Genomic DNA, 24,346 nt, shown 5'->3' on the forward strand with positions numbered 1-24,346 from the left:
TTAAATATTTAATTTGAAATAACCATGACCCCATGTTGATCTCTACTTCCAAGTCAACCGGAAACTATTCAACTATTCAACCAATTTAAAAAAAAAATCAGCTAATGACTCCTTAGGGCATTAATTATTAACTTTGAAAAAAGAGTGACTCCATGTTGACCTCCTACTTCTGGGTCAACCGGAAGTTGGACCATACTTCAAGAATTACACAATCGATTTCAAACTTTTTATTTCAGTTATAGACTCCTTAGGCATTAAATATGAATTTTGAAAAACTGTGACCCCATTTTGACCTTTACTTTCGGGTCAACCGGGAGTGGGACCATATCTCAAGAACTACACAACAATTTTCAATTTTTTTTTTTTTTCAGTTACAGACATCTTGGGTAAAGACCACAACTCTTCAAAAAATCAGACCAACTATCATCTTTGAAGCACTTAATCGAAGCAAAACAACACGGAACAGCTTTGTGTTTGCGCACAAATACCTTAGGCCTAAAAAAATTGTTGGATTGCCCTATCCCGACCGACCGTAAAAGTAGCAAAATTTTGGTCGCGTTTTTTATTTATTTTTATTTTCGTTTTTTGTTTATTTCCAAATTTTGATTTCATGAATATTTTATGCTTTCAAAATGGTTGATTTGACACAAATATTTGTTTTTGGTCGACAATAATAATTATCCAGTGCAACAGTCGTGGTTTCAACGTTCACAAAAATGCAACGTACAAATGTAGATCGATTTCCCTCACACGCACGGATAGGGCGAGCCTGTGTCACATATCAAACCACACGCCTGTTTATCCGACGTCATGATTTCACAAGGAATCAGTCTAACACTCCATTGAACAACAGAGGGCGCTGTTACCAGTAATGCCCATATATGGTATCGCTCGTTTATTGAACGGACGAAAAACATGGTGAATGAAATGACTCTTGGAAATTGTTTTTGAAGGAATTTGCCAAAATAAAGACGCAAAAAGAGAGCTTGAAACGAGATGTACAGTATAAGATGATTAATACCTTGCTTGTTTGACAACTGATCTGCCATGAAATGGTTATGCAGTTTTGGGCGTTCTTTGACATCTGAAAGAGGAAAACAAATCTTGACCGACCGACCCAAGCAAAAATTCAGGTGAAAGGGCAATCCAACATATATTTTTTTTAGGCCTAATGTCTAGTTCTTCTTGCTTTTGTTTAGACTGAATTAATTTCCCTATCTTTTGTTATACAGTACCCTTTATTAATGACTACAAGTCTGTTGCAAATCGAAATGTTGGTGAGAAAGTGGGGATCCACATCAGTGCTCAAAACATTTTAAAATTACATTAAACAAACATATTTTTGTTCTAAATTCAATTGACAGAGCAATGTACTCACTTCGAATCACAATTAACTCTTCAATTCAAAGGTTTCTGTTTTTCAAGGAAAAAGATTGAATCTGAATGATCTGATTTGACTTTTCAATGAAATCTGTTGCTGATTGCTGATCTGAAACTAAATGCTGATTAAGGTAGCATTAATTTACAAGTGAAGTGAATGTGAATGAGTTAGTGGTATTGCATTAAATCGTTGCGTTTATCTTAAGGAAACTTTAGATTGTCTGAGACAACTTATAGTTTAAAATTAATCAATTATTTATTTATTTATTTATTTATTTATTTTGAAAGATACATTATGGTCACTTTTCTAAAAAAGGTGAACATTTATGATGGACAAGTCCTCTTGTTCTAATATTACAGTACCTGAAGATTTTATTTAGTTTGTGTACAGCTGTAGTCATAAAGTCAGTATACTTTTGAAGAAGGATGATATGGATTAACCTTAACCAGAAAAAAAACATCTTGAAAGTCTATTACTTGGTTTCCCTTGGCAAATCTCATGTTATGTTTAAATGAATATTCCTGAATTACCAAAAATATGTATTAAAAGATTTCTTTTCTGAAGATGTCTGGTGTGCAATACTGCTTACTATGATTAGATTAGCTTGGGGTTCTTCTCTGCTACATTCACCTTGATTGTTGCTAACTGTCGCTGGGGACACTAGCCTCTATTTCCAGGTCTTTATCGAACTGGTGATTACTCTCACAATGGGCAGTGTTTGAAGGGTCTTCACTGAAACATTGGTCGTAATTCAAAATAGTTTGCAGATACGTCTGTAAATGTAAAACAAATGATAATGTGGTTAATTAAACACACATGACAGATATCAGCTGCAGCTTTCAATCAAACCCAGCTGTTTCATCACAGGCATGAAAACACATTAAGACAGCACAGTTGGATTTGAGCAAATACAAGTCTCTGTCCCATCCTAATTGTACCTTTAACTTAACCTTTTACTAAAACTTGTAAGAATTTAAATGGAAATACTGGATGCATTTGAGTACACTGTCATAGAAAAATAATTATGAGGTGAAATCTAAACTGTTTACTAGGGGAATCAGAAGTACCTGTAAATTCCTAACTTGGGGGTACAACCGTGAATAATATCTCTTTTGAGGGAGTGGATCAACTCACCCTTGCTAATCAATCTTGCTAATCTAATCAATCCTAAACAATCCATCGATAATAAACAAACAGAAACTGGTAAACTTGTCTTTCATTTCTTTAGAGCATCTACATGTACATGAAATACCCTCAGTAATTTGATTACATGTGTACTTTTAAACAACTGTTTTGGACAAAAGGGTAGTGAATTAGGTTCTCTTTCAAAGGGGAGAATGATAAGCCTATGGCAAGATAAAGGTCAGTTTTAGAATAGTTTTGAGCAGCGTCTTGCAGACCAGATGAGTACTATATCAAACGGAACCAGTGGTTGCCAATTGTGGACATTGAGGAGACGAAGAGGATGTAGTACAAAGTGACAGAGTAAAAGGAGATTGTTGATCACCAAGTACTGCAGGAGGCGACTGCTGCTAGTTCGTATAGTGAGGATAAGGTGGAACAGCCAGGGTTGCCTGAAGTTTAGGAAGAGGAGGGTAGCGCCGAAGCGAATGGTGTAGAATTGAGGGAGGAGGAGGCAAAGATTAAGGACAGGCTTCAAGTGCTGATGGAAGCAGCAAAAGAGTAAAATGGGTGGAGTATCCAAGCTTTGCGCCGGGTCTCAAGGAAAAGGCTGGCATAAATACAGCCATGTGGTAAATAAAGTCTTTGGATGATGGGTAGTTACAAGTAATTTATCGGAAACTGACAGTCTTATTCTTGCAGGGGCAGTTGTGGTAGTAAGCCCCCAGCGTCACTACAAAAACAAAACAAAACGGTTCATGGTGGAAACATCAAGATCTCACCAGTAGAGCTTGCGGTCACCATTCTCTGCTTAACTTAAGAAACTCTGCACTAGCTGTGTAAGTAATACCTAGAAATGTGGAGTACGCAGACACACAAGCAATTCCCTGCTGATGTAATGATGTTGCACTATGCGCGGGCCCAATTTCATAGAGCTGCTTATATTGGTTAACCTTTTTTGGGGGGGTTAAAGGGTCTATGTACTTTTTCCTAACACAAAACACAATGTCCACAGATTTTCATTAAACTTACACAGTTTGAAGATAATGATATAAAACTTTCCTTGAAATTTACTTACTGAGGTGCTGCAGTTTTTGAGAAATGAGTAAAACAAACCAATTTAGTCTCAGTTTAGCATGTAAAATCGTATTAACCAGTTATGCTATTTTTATGATACAATAACATAACTGGTTAATGGGTTTTTTACATGCTAAAATAATTTTCGTCTTACTGAGACAAAAATAACTTGTCTTACTCATTTCTCAAAAACTACAGAACCTTAGTAATATTTGAAGGGAAGCTTTTTCATTATCTTCAAACCACGTAATTTTAATGTAAATCTCTGGACATTTGAAAAAGTACCAGAATCCTTTAAGCGTAAAACTATTTCACGAGCAATTGCTGGCTTACATGTAAGCATGTAAACAAACTGCGGGCGCAACATTTTTTATTGTTTGCTTAAGCAAAAAAGAAGGTGCTGACAAAAAGGCAGGCGAAATAAATGCGGAGAGGCGATAACAAAAGTCATCACCTTTTCTGTCTGATATGTGTTATTTGTAATGGTTCATAGCGCCCCTTGAACGGTTAAAACACTGACTTGAGAGTAAACAAGGAGAAGATACACTGTATCTGAAGCATTTCAGCCGCTCGTTTACTTCGCTGCAACTACCATACAAACACACGTAAAATACACACAGCTGCGATTGCAAAAATATGTGCAATAATGTGTGCACTATGCGCTGTGCATAAACACGGTTCTGCTTAAAAGCAGAAAATTTTGGGCTTTCAGGACCCTTTTTGCTTGCTTGCTTGCTTGCCACTTTAAGCCAAAAAACCTTGCTTAAAAGGCTATTTAATAAAAAAATTGCTAGGTGTGTCCGTTAAGCAGCTCTATGAAATTGGGCCCTGATTCTAAAAGTAGTTTACGTGGATATAGGTTTATGATTTTTTATTAGTAAAGCAAAAGGAACTTGATCGTAATGTAACACATTAAGAGAGTTAATAATGTTTAATTACCTGTTTGGTCGTTAGATTTTGCTCAAAGTAAGTGAGTTTGCTTGCTGTTTGAATCATCATATCTTTGACTTGAGTGCGACACAAATGTTTATGACTCTCGCGGATATCTCCTGCCATATCTCGCAGCTTTATTACCAGGCTTGCCAAGGATTCCTGAAAAAAAACAAAGAGTAAAGAACTTGATTTAACTAGACATGATTGCATTTGTGAATGCATGGCTGTTTCGTTAATAACATTTTCAAATTAATCAACTGAAACTTTTAAAAAAAAAATTTATTCAAAGAAAATAATTATGACCTATCCAGCCTATTCTATTTTTTGTTAATAAGCAACTTATGACTAAAAGGTGCAAAAATAAAAAAATCTTAAAAAATCATGTGATTGACAAGAACTAGCCAATATCTAACAACCTACAAAGTTTCAACTTGATCGTATCATTGCTTCAGGAGTTATATGTAAAAAGCGCACGTCACGTGACCCACGATGAGGTCATTGATCTAAACTTTACACATATGATGGCTGCCTGACAGTCAACATGTGTGTAAATTTTGAATTGAGTACATAAAACTTCACCACACACATCTTCAAAAAGTCCATTTTGAAAAGTTTTCAACCTATCGCTAGAGGGCGCTGTTTCGTTTTGTGACCTAATGTACCCCTACCCAATTCCACAAACAAAAAACACCTTCAAGATGATGTCATGTGACCGGTGATGACGTCATCATTACATCATTACAATATGCAGACCATTACATCAATACCTTTTATACCTGAAAGTTTCATTGCAATCGCTCAATGGGAACATTGATTAGTACTTTTTAGTACTTTTAAATTTCAGTTCTAAAAAAATACAAACAAAACAAAATAATAAGTAGACAAAATTGCATTTGTGCACAAATGCATAGCTGTTTCGTTAATTACATTACCAATTTTCTCAACTCAATTTGAAATGTTATTGTTACTCAAAGCAGGTATATCCAAACCTGGTTTAAAAAATTTTTTTTTTAGATTATGCCATGTTCAGTTAGCAATTAAAAAATTAAAGGTGCAACAAATGAAAAAATCTTAAAAAATCATATGATGACGTCATCATGATGTCATTTCACAGTTCACAAGAAACCTGCCAATATCTAACAACCTACCAAGTTTAAACATGATCGCATAAATACCTCGGGAGTTATACGACTTCAAAAAGTGAACCTTTAATGTTGCGTCACGTGACCCCACACGATGTCATTGGTCTGAAACTTCACAAATATGATGGCTGCCTGACAGTTAACGTGTGTGTAATTTGAGGTGATTACACAAAACCTCACCACATACATCTTCAAAAAGTCCACTTTGAAGAACTTTCAACCTACTGCTAGAGGGCGCTGTTGCATTTTGTGAAGTCATCGATATATTTTCTGAACTGCCCACCCTTGCCAAACACTTTCATCATTGAAAGCAACTCCATAACTTTTGCCATTTTTGAATTAAAGGCCATTTCCGGTTTTCGACCGGAAGTAGAGGTCATGTGAGGTCACGCGCTCACAAAACAAAATGAAGACCTAATTAATCCCCACCCAATCCCGCAAACAGAAACCTACGGTCTCTTGCGGCTGACTTGATATAGATTTTCAAATATTTAAAATTAATCCCCTTTAAGATGACGTCACACGACAGGTAATGATGTCATCATAACACCATTGCACTATTTATTACCTTTTTATTACCTTTCATCACTGAAAGTTTCATTGCAATTGGTGCTTGGGAACATTGCAAAATAACGCATACAAATTTGTTTTGGCTGAAACATACAATTAAAAATAATAATAATTCATAAATACCCCAGAAGGTTTCTCTACTCCTATTGGTGGAGAGCGCATCACGTGGGGGTGTTTAATCTCTACTCCTATTAGTGGAGAGCGCGTCACGTGGGGGTGTTTAAACGGTTAATAATGACCTGTGTTTATCACCGCCTGGCTTCCGCGTGTCGGCGCGCAAGATTATCACGCTGAAGGCGCAATTCATAGCTATGTAATAAGCGCGTGCGTTATCTATTTCTAAGCACGCGAGCGTAATATATTCCTCAGCGCGCGCATACACATAACCCACGTGCAACATACTCTTCACAAAGTTTTTGAAAAAAATATTTAAAACCTCGATTTTTCAACTGTCACAGTGTCTGTAATAGTATTTTGTTAACGTTTTTTTAACAAAAGGGCATTTATGAATGGGAATTAAAGAGTAGTGACTCGTTCTGACACGTCCGTTTAAAACCTTGCAGGGTCATTGCCGTGCGATAAAAGTGCCGTGCTTTTATCACACAGCAATTTGACCCTGCTGGCTTTAAATGGCCATGTAAAAACTCGTCGCTACCCTTTTATTCCCTTATTAATAATTAAAATATAAAAAAAACAAGAGCTAGAAGAAAAAAACTTTAACAAAAACAAGAGCTGTTTCGCTGCGCTACGAAACAGCTAATAAACTAGACATGATTGCATTTGTGCACAAATGCAGAGCTGTTTCCTTAATAAAGTTTCAAAATTTCTCAACTGAATTTGAAATTTGTTGTGTAGTCAAAGCAATTTGCCCAATCTGGCATAAATAAAAAATTAATTCAGATTATACCATGTTCGGTTAGCAATTGATGACTTAAAGGTGCAAAAAAATTTTTAAAATCTAAAAATCTAAGCTGTTTGTGATTTATGATCAAAGACAGAGAGAATAACCCAGAGAGAATATGGAAGACTCAACTGTAAATAGTTAAAACAGATCAAACCATCAGTTAACTTTGGTTTGTTCGCAGGGAACACACACAGTATTTTAATGTTTGAACAAATATTTAGCCATCTAAAAAACTTCTGTGATATATTAGCACAGTATATACATATCCAAACAGCGCCCTCTGGAGGCTATATGTATTTAAACATGACGTCATTTTAAAAACCTATATCTATCTAATAATTTGACCAAGTTATATCATTATATAATAAGCTCACTGTAACTAGGCTTAAAGAGTGGCCAATACTACCACTAAGCTACCACCCTGGGATTGCTATCACATCAATTTATCATCCCTAGACTTGGACCTTTCAAAAAAATGTATTTAGATTTTGCCACCTCAAGTGGTACCAATAAGTCAAATTTTGGCCTCTGGCCCATGGACTATAGGACTTCATTGACCTCGGTGAGGGCGATGTTTGGGTATTGTGATGTAATATGCAGGTACATATAACAAAACTTTTAGTCATGTTATTTAATCGGACTATTTAGAAAACTCATAAAACTGATTAGATAAGTTATGCATATCTTTCATTTAATTGGTAGAATTTACTTTTTTTGGCAAACAACATTTTTTTTTAACAATAGACTCACCTTGTCTGATGATTTGAGGAGATAAATATTGCTTCCAACAGCTAGATCCACTAGAGTGATAACACTATGTAGGTGCTGATAATCAACTTCCAACCTGCTCTTCGGGTTCAATTTTGACAATAAAGGAAGCAAGTCATTCACCTAAAAGTAAAAAAAAAAAGAGATTAAAATTAATTGACTTTGAAAAAAACAAAGGGGAAATTGTGCTTGCCAGGTTAAGCAAGGTTTTGTTACTACTAGCAGGATACCGAACTCTGCTCATGGTCACACCATGGAGGAGTAACACACTAGCAGGATACCGTACTCTGCTCATGGTCACACCATGGAGGAGTAACACACTAGCAGGATACCGTACTCTGCTCATGGTCACACCATGGAGGAGTAACACACTAGCAGGATACCGTACTCTGCTCATGGTCACACCATGGAGGAGTAACACACTAGCAGGATACCGTACTCTGCTCATGGTCATACCATGGAGGAGTAACACACAATGAGTTTGATTGGCCCGCTAAGCCCCAACAGGGTGATTACTGATCAATGGATTGTCGTCACCATGGATGATTAAGTTCTCTTTGTGCACAGGGTCTGTTATAACGCTTCGGACTATGGGTGGCCATTGGGGCAAAAAAGACAGACTTTAAAATATAAAATAATAATAAAAAACTTAATTTACAATGTACACGCAAATATTATTTCAATTTTTAAAAACAAAAGTATGAAACACAAAAATTTAAAAAAAAAAATTGTTTTTTTTTAAAACTAGACTTAAGTTTTTGTCATAACAAAAACAAGGTGTTCGGCTTCCAGAAGTAAAAAAAATAAAAGCCTTGGGACAATTAACAAAGCAAAAAGTCCAAGAAGACATGCCTTTTCAAAGCATTTTACATGCACTTCCAGTTTAGACAGGTTAAAAGGTCAAGAGGAGGTCACCAACATACCCGTTTTTGTGAAATACGTAAAGCCCTTTCATATGATGTATAGATACATTATTTTATTCAAATTGGTTAATTTTTTTACAATATTAAACAGCAAGATAAAACATGAAAATAAAAAATTTCAAAATAAATGAGGATAAAAAAAACGTAAATTAAATATTACTGACTAAGTCAAAAGAAAAGCCTCTCATAAAGTCTTTCAGAATTGTCAGTAAAAACTAAACAGAAAAGAACTTTATTAATAAAACAGTAAAGAACGGAAATCATACAAAGCGAAATGTGGAAATGCAAAATGAAAACACAACACAGAATTAAACAATACTTCGCGCGTGTCGTACATCGACGGCAAAATACATTAACAACTCGGAAATTAAATGAACAACTCAGAAAAAAAATGTATCTCAGAAACAAACAATTTTTTGCCTTCTGCCACTCAAGTTAGAGTCAAACCATAACAAAGCTACATCAGATATCCCAAAATTAGTTTGAAGGATGCTCAGGAGAATTTCATGTTTAATGGAATCGAAGGCGGCACTCATGTCGAGCATAATTAGAAATGTAACTTGTTGCTTATCCATAGCCATGAGTAGATCGTTCTTAACTCTAAGCAAAGCTGTTTCGGTGCTATGATGCTGTCTGTATGCTGATTGCATTAATGGTAATAAATTATGAAGTGAAAGGTGTTGTTGAATCTGATCTGCAACTGCACCTTCAACCAGCTTAGAATCGTACTGCAAGATGCTAATCGGTCATCAATTTTCAAATTGCAAGTCCATGCCAGCCTTTTTCAGAAGTGGCTTAACCATGCGCTAATTTCCAATCCGAATGAAACGAACCACTTCCCAGAGATAAATTGATTATTTTTGTGAGAACAGGCAATACAAAATCAAGGCAATCAACAACAAACTTGGTGGGCATCGGATCAGAACCGCAAGTTTTCTTGTTTGACTTCATGACCAAGTTTTTAACATCATTTTCTGCTAAAGATTTAAACTGACAAAACATGTGCTGAAGTCCTGCATTGGAATTGTCACTTGGTACGTTACGAGTACTACATTGTTCACCAAGACCTGAATGAATTCTGTCACAGATTTTTCATAATTTTCTGGTCAAAATAAGAACCTAAATCATTCACAAAGGTCTCTGTGTCAATGTGAGGTGGCAATTCCACTACAGACTTCTACTTTCATGAACGGACACATTTTCATATTCTTGACGAGCATTATTCATCAGAAATAGGATTGAGTTCTGAGCGGCCTTAAAAATAACATGATCACTTTCTAGACCACTCTCAATCCACTTCTTTTCTGCTTTACGCCTCTTTCTTTTGTGTTGTCTTATTACTTCATTGTACCTTGGGTTTCAGACACACCTTTTTAACTGTCACAGGTACGTGTTTATCTCAAACTGAAGACAAAGTATGTGTATATGACATTAAAGAGACAGGTAACAAAAAGGTGCCAAATTGGAAAGCCTCGGGTCCAAACCATGGTTGAAGAACTTTCGTAGCTTGCATGAGCGTATGGCCCTACAATTGCAGGACTGTTTAGTAAAGGGTAAGGTCCCATGCTGGATGACTGAGGCCAGAACGGTTCTGATTATGAAGGATGTCAAGAAGGGTAACATTGCCAGTAACTTAGACCAATCGCATGCTTACCTGTAATGTATAAACTTTTGACCAGTATGTTAGCGGAGGACCTTTATCGACAAATGGATGACCAGCAGTTGTTTCTGGAGGAGCAGAAAGGTTGCAAGGAGCGGTCCAGAGGTACGAAGGATCAACTTATCATTGATAAGGCGGTACTGAAGGACTGCAGGAGCAGAAAGACTTAACTTGGCGATAGCGTGGATCGACTACAAGAAGGCGTATGACATGGTATCGCACACATGGATAAAGGAATGCCTGGATATGGTTGGAGTGGCTGATGCAGTAAAACGTCTGCTAGGTGAGAGCATGGCAAACCAATCTTACTGCCAACAATGATAGTCTGGGCAAGGTGTGTATAAGAAGAGGTATTTTCCAAGGTGATTCTCTGTCTCCGCTGCTGTTTGTTCTTGCTCTGATGCCCCTGTCAATGATTCTGAGGATAAGTGCCGGTTATGAAATGAAGAAAGACGGGTGTAAGATAAACCATCTGCTTTTTATAGACGACTTGCAGTTGTTTGCAAAGAACGAGGCGGAGATCGACTCTTTGGTGCAGACCGTCAGAATTTGTGCTTCAATGACAATGAAGAGGGGAAAGAGGGTACATTCCAATGGCATCGCTCTGCCAGATGGTGCACAGATGAGGGCTTTGGATGAAGAGGAGAGTTACTGGTATCTTGGTGTACTCCATCGGACCATGTTCTTCATGAGGAGTCAAGGATGGTAAGGATGAGGGCAGAATACATTAGACGGGTCAAGAAATGTTTGAAGTCTAAACTGAACAAGGGGAACATGATTAAGGCAATTAAAACATGGGCCGTGTCTCTGGTGAGGTACAGTGCGGGTATGGTCGAGTGGACTAAGGAAGATCTAGATGTCATGGACAGCAGAACAAGAAAACTGATGACCATGAATGGCATGTTTCATCCGCGGGCGAATGTGAGAAGGCTTTATCCTCCGAGGTCAGAGGGCGGTAGGGGTTTGCCGAGTGTGGCAGACAGTGTCAACATCGAGCGCAGGAGTTTGCATTGTCATATTAGGAGGACTGAGGAGAACTTGTTGAAAGTAGCGCAGAAATACTTGAAAGCAGGCGAAGTAGGGCCCAAGGAGTACGAGGGAAAGGAAAGAAGAAAGACACCAAGATTGGCAGAACAAACCACTTTATGGTAGGTTCTTAAGGTGTACTGAGGAAGTGGCCTACAACAATTCCTGGAATTGGCTAAAGAGCGGAGAGTTGAAGAAGGAAACTGAGGGCTTGAAAACTGCGGCGCAAGACCAGTCTCTGAGGACAAATGTAATGAAGGCAAGGATAGAGAAAGCCAACGTCTCTCCTATGTGTAGAATGTGCAATAAAGCAGAGGAGACTGTATTTCATATTGTTAGCGAATGCAGTAAGATGGCCCAGACGGAGTACAAAGGAAGACATGACAAGCTGGCCAAGGTGATTCACTGGGATCTGTGTAAGAAGTATGGTGTCAAAGTGCTTGCGAAATGGTACGACCATGTTCCGGAGAAAGTTGTAGAGAACGACCAGGTCAAGATCCTATGGGACTTTAACATTCAGACCGATCATGTTATACAACATAGGCGTCCGGATGTTGTGCTATTAGATAAGACGAAGAAGATGTGTCATCTCATTGACATAGCTGTGCCAGGTGATATAAGGGTAGCTTCGAAGGAGATGGAAAAGATCGAGAAGTACCAGGACCTGGCCAGGTAACTTCGTAAGATTTGGCAGGTAAAGGTAAAAGTAGTCCCCGTGGTGGTTGGAGCACTTGGCACCATTCCCAAAGCACTGGGGAAACATCTAGATGAAATAGGGACAAATGTGAGGGTAGATCTGTTACAGAAGGCAGCGCTTTTGGGAACAGCGAGGATCCTGAGAAAGACCCTTGAGATCTAAGGCTACGGGACGTAGCACGGCTCGAGGAGTTACCTGCACAAAGGACAATGAGATCTTTCTTTTGCATGCTGTGATAAAATGAATTAATAATAATAATAATAATAATAATACTATCAAAGTCTTATATAGCGCACGTATCTACTATGAGCATGTGTCTCTGCCCTCAATGCTAGTAAACAATCCCGCCCCTCAGTGAGACATATTAAGGAACATCATTAATCAGCCACATTCTCAAGCTGAAGAATTTCTCATTTTCTGACAGGCTTTTTCTACAGGTACTGGTAGCCCTTGCGGCCTAACACTTTCGTCTTTACTACAGTGACATCCTGGATATCATTGTCTTTACTACAGTGACATCCTGGATATCATTGTCTTTACTACAGTGACATCCTGGATATCATTGTCTTTACTACAGTGACATCCTGGATATCATTGTCTTTACTACAGTGACATCCTGGATATCAGGGTCCATTTCTGGGGCGGAAAAATTTCAAAGCTGGGTACTGCCATGGGTACCAAAATGGCACCCTCATATGCTAACCTATTTATGTCTCAGTTGGAGGACAGACTCCTGTCCTCTGCCCCCAACCGCCCACTAGTTTGGTGGAGATTTATTGATGATATTTTCTCCATCTGGTGTGGTGGCAAAGACAGCTACCGAACACTCTCTCACAAGTGTGAATTTTCTAGATGTTACCAGAACCAGATCCCCTAATGGCATTGTCACGGATGTTTACAGTAAACCCACTGACACCCACCAGTACCTTCTCTCCAACAGTTGTCACCCTAGTCACTGTAAGAAGGCAATTGCTTACAGTCAGGCCTTACGTATTAGACGTATCTGTTCCACAGAGGCGCAAGAGGCACAAGAGGCGCTCATCAGAGCTAAGGAAACACCTTGTATCAAGGGGTCAAAGTGAACGCAGGGTCCAACTTGCCATCAACGGGGCTCTCACAGTGTACATGTACCTCGTCATACTCTGTTGACCAACACAGGAGCAAAAAAAAGTTCCTAACAATACAGTTGGATTTGAAACTTTGCATGGTGGAAATACGATATGGAAAGGTTTGCGGTAACATCACGTAATGACTATCTCTAATGAGTTGGGGTGGTTCTGAAAAGAACTGTTGGTTTTGAAACAACGGTTCTTTTCAGAACCACCCCAACTCAATAGAGAGAGTCTTTACATGATGTTACCGCAAACCTTTCCATAACAATAGAGTTGCCCTGGTCACCACCAGTAAATCATAAAAAGCAATTACAAAGTCATTACAGAGATAATTAAAGGAAAAAATTCACGGCAGACACACAGGGGCCAGGTCAAAAACTGACCTGAATGAAGAAAAGTACAAAAGAAAAATACAAAGTTTACTTAATGCTCAGAAATATATAGTTGTTACATTTTTGTAATAGATGCGGTCCATGGAAAACACGTTGAAACATGGTAAAAATGTTTTTTCCCCGAAACACTCCCAGCCAAAATTCTGAAAAACGTCAAGTCAAACAAACCCGCGCAACAAAGGAATCCTGATGTCATTGGCGGCTATTTGATGTGGAAAATAGCACCCTCAGTTTGCCAAAGCTGGAGAACTGTGTTCGAGAACTGTGTTCAAACACAATTAGGGGAAAATCGCCACTGACATCAAGGGGTCATTATAATAAATAAGCCGTTTTTGACTCTCGGCTAAAAAAAACGCGCGGAAAGGTGCATTTTTGACTTTAATTATTTATTACCAAATGCAAATTTTAAGCGTACAATGGTTATAAATCGGTATCTACGATGTCTGTTTGGACAAAAAAGGTAATAGTTATAATATTGAGATTATCCTGTAGCCGCTATTTAAGGTTATAAAAGAAGTTGTACCTCCTACCTGTATAATCAGTGTGTAATGAAATGTTTTCAGATTTGTTCAAGCATGGAGGTAGAGTAAGTGCATTGTTTTCATACAAAAACAAGTTGAAACAGATTGTGGTTATCATCAATATTCATAAATACCTAAGACAGTTTATCCATTCTGATTGGTCGAGAGGGCATTACTTGGGGGTCTTTAAACGGAAGATATAACACCAGTAACAAGTGTTTAAACATGAGCGTGATACGCGAGCTTGCACCTGTGCTTTTAAGACAGTTTATCATTCCTATTGGTCAAGAGCACTGGCTGTAACACCTGGGCCTCATCACGCGATACGCGTGACGTGCACACCAATCTCCTTATAAAGAGTTTTCACAAGAGGGCCTTACCATTTCATAGCTGGAGGGGTGTTTTGTTGAAATAAATCATTGAACAATTAAATTTTTGCAATTTCTTTTTTACTTTAGGACCAAAAGTTTTGATGTTTTTTGACCTAAAAGGTATTTTTGAGTGGGAATAAAAATGTGCTTAAAACCGGTTGTAGTATGGGTGCGATAACTACCCGAGCCGGAGGCGAGGGTAATTATCAGAATCCCTTATTATTAATCCAAGTGGATATCAAGTTAAAGCAGTGTGTAATTACTGAGCAGTTTTAGTGCATTGGACTCAAGTTCTGATGGCCAAGTATCATGTGTGGAATTGAGTCCCAGTCATGACACTAGCGTCCTTAAGCAAGACACTCACTCAACAATATTTGCTTCTCTTCACCCAGGGAGGAAAGGGATGGTTCACATTGATTTAGCTTTGTGCGCTTAGATGTATAAACTTGACAACACAGACTTAACTCTGACCTGGGAGCCGAGATAGTTTAAGGAATTAAATAAATGGCCAAGTGAACAGGGGTAGTAATGTTAAAAGAGCAATGATCGTTTCTTCCAAATTGCATTATACCAACCATCTTCTAAGTCTCCCAAACACCTGAAAATCTACTCCACGGTAGTAGAATAAGAAATACAGTTCTCTTAGAACAAACTCTACCTGGTAAGTAGATACACACATGGTGTTACCGCAAACCAAATATATATATAAGAGCTATTATCATTAGGCGCCTTGTCAAAACCTCCAAGCCATTCCATTCCGCGTCATGCATTCTGCGGGAGTCTGCTGATTTTTGTAACAAAAGAACTCGTAGCAACCAGGCAGGTCCACCGCCAGGACGGCTCATTTACATGTCAATTTACATGTCATTTACATGTCAATAAACATGAATATTCCGGCGGCTCCCGGTCAGCCATTGTGAGGTCCGCAGAACCGCGGAGGAACACAGGTGGTTAACAATGGTTTTACCTTTGCAAATTAAAAAGCAAAGTAAGGGTGGATGTGTAACTTAAAACCATTTCCTCCAATCTTGGTTGGGCCTACATGACCAAAACATGTAAATTCTAGAAATGGTTTTCTTTATTCCCAGCTTTACATCTGACAAAAGTTTCAGGCTACGTGCAAGCTCCGTTCCAAGTGGGCGTCAAAGTATAGCAGTGACAGGGGACAGTTATCTTTTGCAGCGATCATGATTAGCATAAAACTACTGTATAAATATCATACGGGGGACGTTTATTTACGAGTTATATACGGACACTATGGGGCCGGGATGCGATAAATAAATTTGGGTTTATTATCGGGAATATCTGGGAACATATGGCAAGGATATATTTGTCATAGGGGAAGACGGGAAGTGTATGATGCAATTAGTAGCATAACTGAAAATTTCCTTTAATTATCCAATCCAAAGTTTCTTATTTATAAAATCCCAAGTCACCATCTCCAAAAAACAAATCCACACACGTGTGTGACTGTATATGTCCATGTCAAAACAACCATGTTGTCTGGTTCGTCCAATGTCTGATGGGGAGAAAGCCACAGTCTCAGAGACACGTGTTTCTACTGGCTGTTGAATTTCCATATAGCGTGTAACAAATGTTTTCATTGGTCGATTTTTGCCCTACATCAGTTCAGCATCGTTTTTCTTGCGGAAAATTGATTAAATGTGAATGGTTTCAAATAAAAAATCAATATTTTTGTATCAAGTATAAATGTTGCAAAATATGCATTGCAAGATGGATAGCAACATTTTCACTTTTGGTTTTCTTTTGAATCAGGAAATTATTGAGTTGTAAGGCCACTTGTATTAAACAAAACATTTTTATTTTGAAGTAAAACTTTGGAATTTATTTTAAAGTTTTGGAAATTGTAGTTGGAGATGCTTGTATAGAATTTGTGTAATTTTACGAAATGGTCAATTGAGGTCGCCTTTGGGCGCGAGAATCAACCCAGTTTTGAGGGTCGGTAGTGGATCTGATGCGCAGCCCCCGCATGGCCCCTGGATCCCCAGGGAACACAGTGAATACTGTTTTGATGATCCACTAGAAAAGTCGGCTTTTGTATTCCCGCCTCACAGATTGTCACTAGTTCAGACATCTATTTACAATGGAAAATATCTCCAAGCTTTTGTATATTGTCGAATGTAAGTTGTGATCGGGTAGCAAAAATAACAGAATCAGATTTTGAACTTCAATCCTCTTTCTTTTAATAATTCCTCTTAATGAAATATAGGGCCAGACTTAGGGTCTCAATCCGTGTTTAGGTTTTTCTGTGTTAAGTCTTTAGATCGTGGCGCGTTACAATATATACACTGCAAGTTTCAGCAATATGTGTTAAAAAATAAGCATCTGATAGAAAAACGTAATTTTGTCAATCCAATAAAGGTTTTAGGGATGAAAATCATTACCTTTAGTTCTCCAAAGTCTCCTTCATAATGTTGATCAACACTCTCACTATGGCTTGTTAGCTTCCTCAAAGCAGCATAGCTTTACAAACAAAAATGCAAACAACATACCATAAGTATTGGGATCAATTTGTACAAGGTACCAATTATAGTTAGTTTTTCAAATACTTTTTGTCCTTGTTTCAAACTTTTCAACAAAAGAGTAGGCATAAGTACAAATCAGCTAAACCTCAATACAAAGGTTTTGGCAAAAAAGGTGAGACACAAAGCTTTAGCAAAGCTTCACTGGCCACTCAATAAAACATTGTGTTTAGGGCAGACCACTATTTGTTTAACCCTTATTCATAAATACCTCAGACAGTGTCGCTATTCCTATTGGTGGAGAGCGCGTCACGTGGGGTGTTTAAACCTTTGATAATGACCAGTGTTTATAACCGATTGTGAGCGGGAGACTCCGCGCTAGTCTTGATGCAAGGTGTTTCTTGTTACGGGCGATGCAGGTGCTGTCAGTGAGTTGTCCGCGCTGTGTGTGAAAGGAAAACCAGCGAATATGCACCAAGACTACACGCGCATGCACACGAACGGAACCAGAAAACACACGCCTACGAACGTCGTACATGTACATGTAACATGTATACTGAACATACCATGGAGGTGGAAACATACAGAGCTCAAGCACTCGGAAACGGATAAGTTTTACAGAGTTTTTACTTTATTACGCCTTTTAAAGGCAGTGGACACTATTGGTAATTACTCAAAATAATTATTAGCAAAAAACCTTTCTTGGTGACGAGTAATGGGGAGAGGTTGACGGTATAAAACATTGTGAGAAACGGCTCCCTCTGAGGTGCCATAGTTTTCGAGAAAGAAGTAATTTTCCACGAATTTGATTTCGAGACCTCAAGTTAGAACTTGAGGTCTCGAATTCAACCATCTAAACGCACACAACTTCGTGTGACAAGGGTGTTTTTTTCTTTCATTATTATCTCGCAAGTTTGATGACCGATTGAGCTCAAATTTTCACAGGTTTGTTATTTTTATGCTTATGTTGAGATATACCAACTGTGAAGGCTAGTCTTTGACAATTACCAATTGTGTCCACAAAAAGGTATTTATGAATGGGAATAAAAGGGTAACTACTAGTTCTTTCACGGCCATTTAAAACCTTGCATGGTCGCAGCAATTGGACCATGCCTGTTTTAAACGGCCGTGAGAGAACTAGTAGCTACCCTATTATTCCCTTGCTTAACCACTCTATACTCAATTCTTTACTGTGTCACTGCACAGTATTACTTGTTGAAACTTTTCAGGTTTCCAGAGTGATAGTTTTGCTTTGAGAGTATCGTTGTCACAATAACTTCACAAATAGTCCAAGCTCCAGACCCCCAAAATTGAGAAAACCCTACACTATTTGCTCCCCTCAATATTTGTATATGAAAATGTGCCGTAGGACATGAATCAGGGTGGTGTTTACAATTTTTACCCGGCGAAAGTGCATTTTTGGGTCAAAAAACAAAATGGCCGCCGCCTTCTGAAACCATATAAAAAAAACTCCCATTGACATAATTAGAAAATTAACAGACCGATTCAGCCCAAATTTGGCTGAAAGTTATAGGTTTGTACACTTTACATTTTAAATATTTCAAAATTCAATATGGCCGCCATTTTACGGCAAATTTGGCAGGATCAAAATTAAATATAGTTTTGGTTGAACAGAAAAATGTGGTGAAAAATATACTTCAGAATATTTTTACATAAAAATGAGCGGTAAGACATGTTGATCATGAATCAAGATTGTGTACAAATATTTGTTTTTCTCTGTCTATTTCAATATTTGTTTATTGATGTGGAGGTCATGTTCGTTCTTAAAAAGGCGGAACAATGTGAAGTAATTGGACATAAAGTAATGTCTTTTGGTCGTGGTTGACATGGACCAATGGTTGGTAAGTCATGTAATGGTATTTGCATACCTGTACTTCAGTCTCAAAACAACCTGAAGATACCACTCCCACTAGAAGGGTGGTATGCGAAGGTAGCTTAAAGTTGCTCATCAACCCACAATACCCCAAGGGAGGGGTACGGAGTATAGACATAAATGGTACATAAATGATGGCGCTGTCCAATTCAGTGACATTATGAGACTGTTGACTTGATACCATAGGTTTGCAAACCATAAATGTTTGCAAGGTGTATGGGTGGGGCCCATGTAAGTTTAATATATATATCTGTCAGTTGGGTTACTGTGACCGTAGGGTGTGTGGTGGGTGGATATATTTGGGGTGACCGAGGAAGCCGTTATGACGGTTGCATCATTGGTTTGTGTAGGTGGGGGTGAGACTGCGGGGATATTTTTTTCAGATCCCCTTTATAGCAATAACATGTTTTCGTGCCTCAATTTCGTGCACTCTTCAGTTGCGGTGTGGGTGAATCTATAGGTCTCCATTCTCAAGAGAGAAAGGTTGTGGGTTGTGTTTGCCGTTAGGTTCAGGGTGAAGGTTGTGAATTTGTGGGAGTGACTTCCTGACCATTGGTGAATTGTTCCTCTAGTAGGGAAACTAGGATGTCAAGCGTGTCAACGGGGTCGTCATTAAATCCTGAATCATGTGAAGTATGATTGAGCTGTTCGGAAGTTGAGTTGGTTGGACTCTGGTTTAGTTTAGCTCTGATCGATTTTTCTTGTATGTTTTGGTCTTTTCTGTATGCAATGAAGGGGGGGATCCGGAAAGATTCCCGAGAGTGTTTCGTTGCGTTGTATCATAGACCAGTGTTTGCTGATTCATGATTGCCCTGTCCTACCACACATTTTCATATAAAAATATTGAAGGGAGCAAATAGTGTAGGGTAAAAATGTTTTAAAGCTTTTTTGGCACTGTGGAGCTTAGACTAAAAGGAAAGACAACAAAGGTTCTCATAAAAAGCACCAGGATTTGTTGTTCTCTTTTAAGAAAATATGAATCACAAATTCTCTGTGAATCCTTGGTCCCTTGCTGATAATCTGCAATGCTGGAAATCTCAGACAGCTCCGATTGATTGTCCATTGTATATGAGCCAAATACAATGGACACAGTCTGTCAATTATTGTAAAGAAGGGTTATACAATAACCCCTGCTTAAAGGAGTTATTATAGCATCAAATTCAGTACCATCTGCCCCTCTTTGCAAGACGGAAATGAAGTATAGTACATTTAGTACTTTAGGTGCAAGCCTATGTGCATGCTTTATAGCATGCTTTTTTAAAGTGAATAAATAATTTCTACAAAAATTTCTATAAACTTGTTCAGAACATGTATAAAACATCCACCATAAGCCAGTTTGGAACAAATTGGCATGCATTATACATGTCCTCTGACCGTGACATTTGACCATGTCATCTATTGTTCCAAACTAAACAGTAAAAAAAGAAGGCCAAAAGAAGATGTGTACAATGAACTACAGAAAGTGACACGAGGCAAAGAAAAAGCAAAGACAAAACAAGCTATGATTGAATGAGGCAAAACATCAGGGAAACAGTTATATCAATATAAACCATAACAAAACTGACTGGGTAATTTTTTTAAAAAGATTTTGGGGGTTAAACAAAGAATTGACTAGAGTGGGATTCGAACCAACGACTTCCGGATTAACGTGCTGGCGCTATACCGACTGAGCTATCTAGCCCTATGTTGGCAATAGTTATAAACGCACTCACAACAATGACAATTATTAAATCCACTAGACGTTGATGATCTGTATATTCCCCAATCTTTTTTGGACCGGCTTACAGCGGACAGTTTATTACGACTGCAACAACTTTGGAGTCACTCTCATTTTGTTGCTCTGAACCGAACGGTAATATCCACCTGGACATTGCATTGTAGACATGGTAAAGTGTGCACAGGCAAGCACCTTTCATGGTGCGCTTTGATCATAGAGCTATATATATTAACTAGAGAGCTAACTTGCTCTGCGTTTTAAAACCTCCCTGGGCGCAGACATGTTTGATGTGGTGCATGACTAATGGAATGATTTTAATTTTAAGGGAACACACATTGCCGCGATTTGTTTTCATTCGTACGTGTGCACTTACGTACGCAACTGTCCATAAGCTATTTTGAGATATGGCGGACTCAATGCTACAACACTATGAGGTTTGGGTAAATTTGTGCGTATTGACCATAGAAATAGAACTAACGTTATTCAGTGGAGTGCGCATTTTTTTAGGTGACGCGGCGTTTACACGTAAACCTATTGACCACCAACATTCATGGTGAGCGTGGCATCAGTCGCCGCGTGTGACGCGCGTATCACATCCACCATACCTCAAAAAGGCTCATTGACGTATACGTCCGCCCTGCCTAAATGTTTGTTCTAATAAAAAAATATGGCATCTCATGAGCACATTCTTTTCTATGATACTAATATAATAACTATAACAACATGGTTACCGATAGACAGCTTTATGAAATGTGGCCCAGTTTCAGCAACAAATTTAGGCGGGCAGCACCAACACAAGCTATTGAATAAAAAACAAAATCAGTAAATTTGACTCGAATGACATATTAAAAAAACGTATACGCGCCGTTGTTAAACCTTCACATTTTGCTTCATTTATTGGTTCCATTAGTAAAAAACAGTGGCACTATCATTCAAATATCCGTACAATTGCCGTACAAAATTTCAAGTTTTTTATTGGTTTGTACATAAACATGGATGCGCCCAGACGGCTTCAAAACCTTAGTGTGTGTATAACGGGGAGTTAGCGCTCTAGCCAATATATATAGCTCTATGGCTTTGATACAAAGGGGGACATCAGGCATTAGAAACAATGTCTTGTTATATCCCTTTTCAATGGTTTTTTTTAGTACATGTCAAAACAATCTAAACATCAACATAAAGGCATTGTTTAGCTTCCTTTTTAATTCATGTACAGGAAGACAGTTACCTCAATAAACGACGAAACACACGTCCACGATGTATACTTGCTGGTATCAGTTGAGCCAAATAAACTAAATTGTGGTGGTGATCACTGCAGCGGATAAGCATTTTACAAACAACGCTTGCCTGAAGGAAAAAAATAGGAAGAAAATGTAAATTGTTTTTGAAGCTTTGCATGGTTTGGAGAATAAGAGGAACTATAAATATAAATATTAATAGTAAACTTGCGGGTACAACTATGGGTAAAAACTCTTTTGAAGGAGTGGTGGCTCTGAAAAGAGCCGGTTTGGTCTCGACATTTCGAAAAGTATTCTCTGCTCCTCTTCTAAAGACGAGCAGTGTATACTGTTCGAAACGTCTATATTTATAGTTCCTCTAAGGGAGAAAATGGTTTCATTAGAGCCTTATGGTTGAGGGATGGTAAGTGGTATCATCAATGTGTTTTGTTGTTAATGATTACAAACCTATTTTGTGCAATTTCAGCATAACACAGTGAAAACAATAAAGAGACGTAAAAAGCACAAGATGTTGTGAGACATTTTTGTTAAAGACACTGGACACCTTTGGTAATTGTCAAAGACCACTCTTCTCACTTAGTGTATCTCAACATATGCACAAAGTTACAAAACTGTGAAAATTTGAACTCAATTGGTCTTCGAAGAGGCGAGGTAATAATGGAATAAAAAAACACCCTTGTCACAAGAAGCTGTGTGTTTTCAGATGCTTGATTTCGGAACCTCAAATCTTATTCTGATACCCACACCTGTCCCTATGCTAAGGCTACAGGCTAGCGCACAATGCAACGGGAAAACCCTGGGGATCACTGACGGCCTGGGTGATTCAATTAATCAAGGCCACTCAAACTTTTCAATTGCTTTTCTTGAACAGTTTGTTTTTTCTTCAAATTAATCAACGGAGTACTTTTAAAATGAGAGGCCAAGATGGGGATTCTGACTCCTGGGCAACCCAGGATCTTCATACTTCATGCCCAGTATTGCGCCCTGGAGAGGTCACTCCAGCCTTACCCTAGAGTAAGGACACAACACATGTCCAGTAGCTGTGCATTCACATCTTGAGTATCTTTATAAAAAAAACAGGGGCAAGGCGCAGCAAACAGCACGACGCTGCACAAACAACTATTGGCTCAAACTCTCCTCCAGCATACAAGCCGCCTCCGACACAGTTGACATGGATGGGGCATGGATGAGGGAATAAAAGAAAACACAGGTCCCTCCATAAAAAACCCCAGCACCTCTCAAATCTAAGTCCTTGAAGTCACCACCGACTGCAGTACACAGATGGAAAGATGGGCTGAGCACTACATGAAGTTACATCCAACAGAAAACAGTGTCAGAGGAGGCTCTGAACAGCATCGCAAGCCTGTGCCAGTGATGAAGGAGCTTGACAAGGTCCCTATTGCAAGAGGAGCTCGGCAATGCCATTGACAGCGTTGCTTGCGGCACATCCCACGGTGCTGATGGGATAACACCTGACGTCATCAAACTTGGGAAACCCTCCCTCTTGCCATATCTTCACAACCTCCTGTGCCTTTACTGAAATGAAGGAGTTGTCCCCCAGGACATGCGTAATGCCAAAATTGTCATGCTGTACAAGAACAAGGGCTAACGCAGCGAATGCACCAATTACTGAGGCAACACTCTGCTCAGCAGTGAGAGGAAGGTGTTGCCCATATCAGGCTCCAGCTTCTGGCCGAACCCTTCGACAACTGCAGGAGAAATACCGTTAACAGAGGAGACCCCTATATCTTGCCTTCGTCAACCTCACAAAGGCCTTCGACCTTGTCAGCAGAGATGGTCTTTTCAAGCTACTTGCAAAGACCAGCTGCCCGCCAAACTTCTCAACATCGTGACATCTTTTCATAACATTATGCAGGGTTTGGTCTGTTGTGATGGAGAAACTTAAGAGACGTTCGCAATCTGCAGTGGAGTGAAGCAGGGCTGTTTTTCTTCGGAATATGGCTCATCTCCTGAAGGAATCTATCTACACTCAAGAGCTGACAGGAAACTCTTCAACCTTGCCCGTCTGAGATCCACGACCAAAGTGACCTGTGTTCTTCTGAGGGAAATGCTATTTGTAGACGATGCGGCGCAAGCATACTAAACCGAGACAGGGCTCCAGCAGTTGGTGCACAGGCAAGGAGTTTGCAGTCTCCATCAGCATTAAGAAGACCAATGTCAATTCCACAGACCAATTTAAGAAATTCCTGAAAACTTGACTCTTCCCTTTTCTTTTCCATATTCCTTTCAAACATCGAGTATGTCATTTGTTGTGTATTATTATGTTGTGTAATCGCTGTGATATATTGTACTATGGAGAGCGTACTAAATACTAAATATTTTTTGGTTTTTCATCTTTGTTATCTTCACAATTTCGTTTTTCTTTAATGTAACGTTTCTTTAATTTGTATCAAC

The 24,346-nt window shown here is 38.7% G+C and overlaps 1 protein-coding gene across 1 annotated transcript in view; it reads right to left on the reverse strand.

The window, feature by feature from the left end:
- Positions 1–301: 301 nt before the first annotated feature.
- The window catches only part of LOC117294628 (protein FAM178B-like), a 199,369-nt gene continuing 175,324 nt past the window's right edge, over positions 302–24,346 (reverse strand). The window contains exons 14-18 of the mRNA XM_033777124.1: positions 21,922–22,040; positions 17,005–17,083; positions 7,880–8,020; positions 4,520–4,672; positions 302–2,154 (exon numbers count right to left, since the gene is read on the reverse strand). Coding sequence (XP_033633015.1) covers positions 2,023–2,154; positions 4,520–4,672; positions 7,880–8,020; positions 17,005–17,083; positions 21,922–22,040 — 624 coding nt within the window. The 3' untranslated portion in view covers positions 302–2,022. The remainder of the gene's footprint in view (positions 2,155–4,519; positions 4,673–7,879; positions 8,021–17,004; positions 17,084–21,921; positions 22,041–24,346) is intronic.

Source organism: Asterias rubens, chromosome 9 (genome assembly GCF_902459465.1).
Source record: "Asterias rubens chromosome 9, eAstRub1.3, whole genome shotgun sequence".
Classification (NCBI taxonomy): Eukaryota; Metazoa; Echinodermata; class Asteroidea; order Forcipulatida; family Asteriidae; genus Asterias; species Asterias rubens.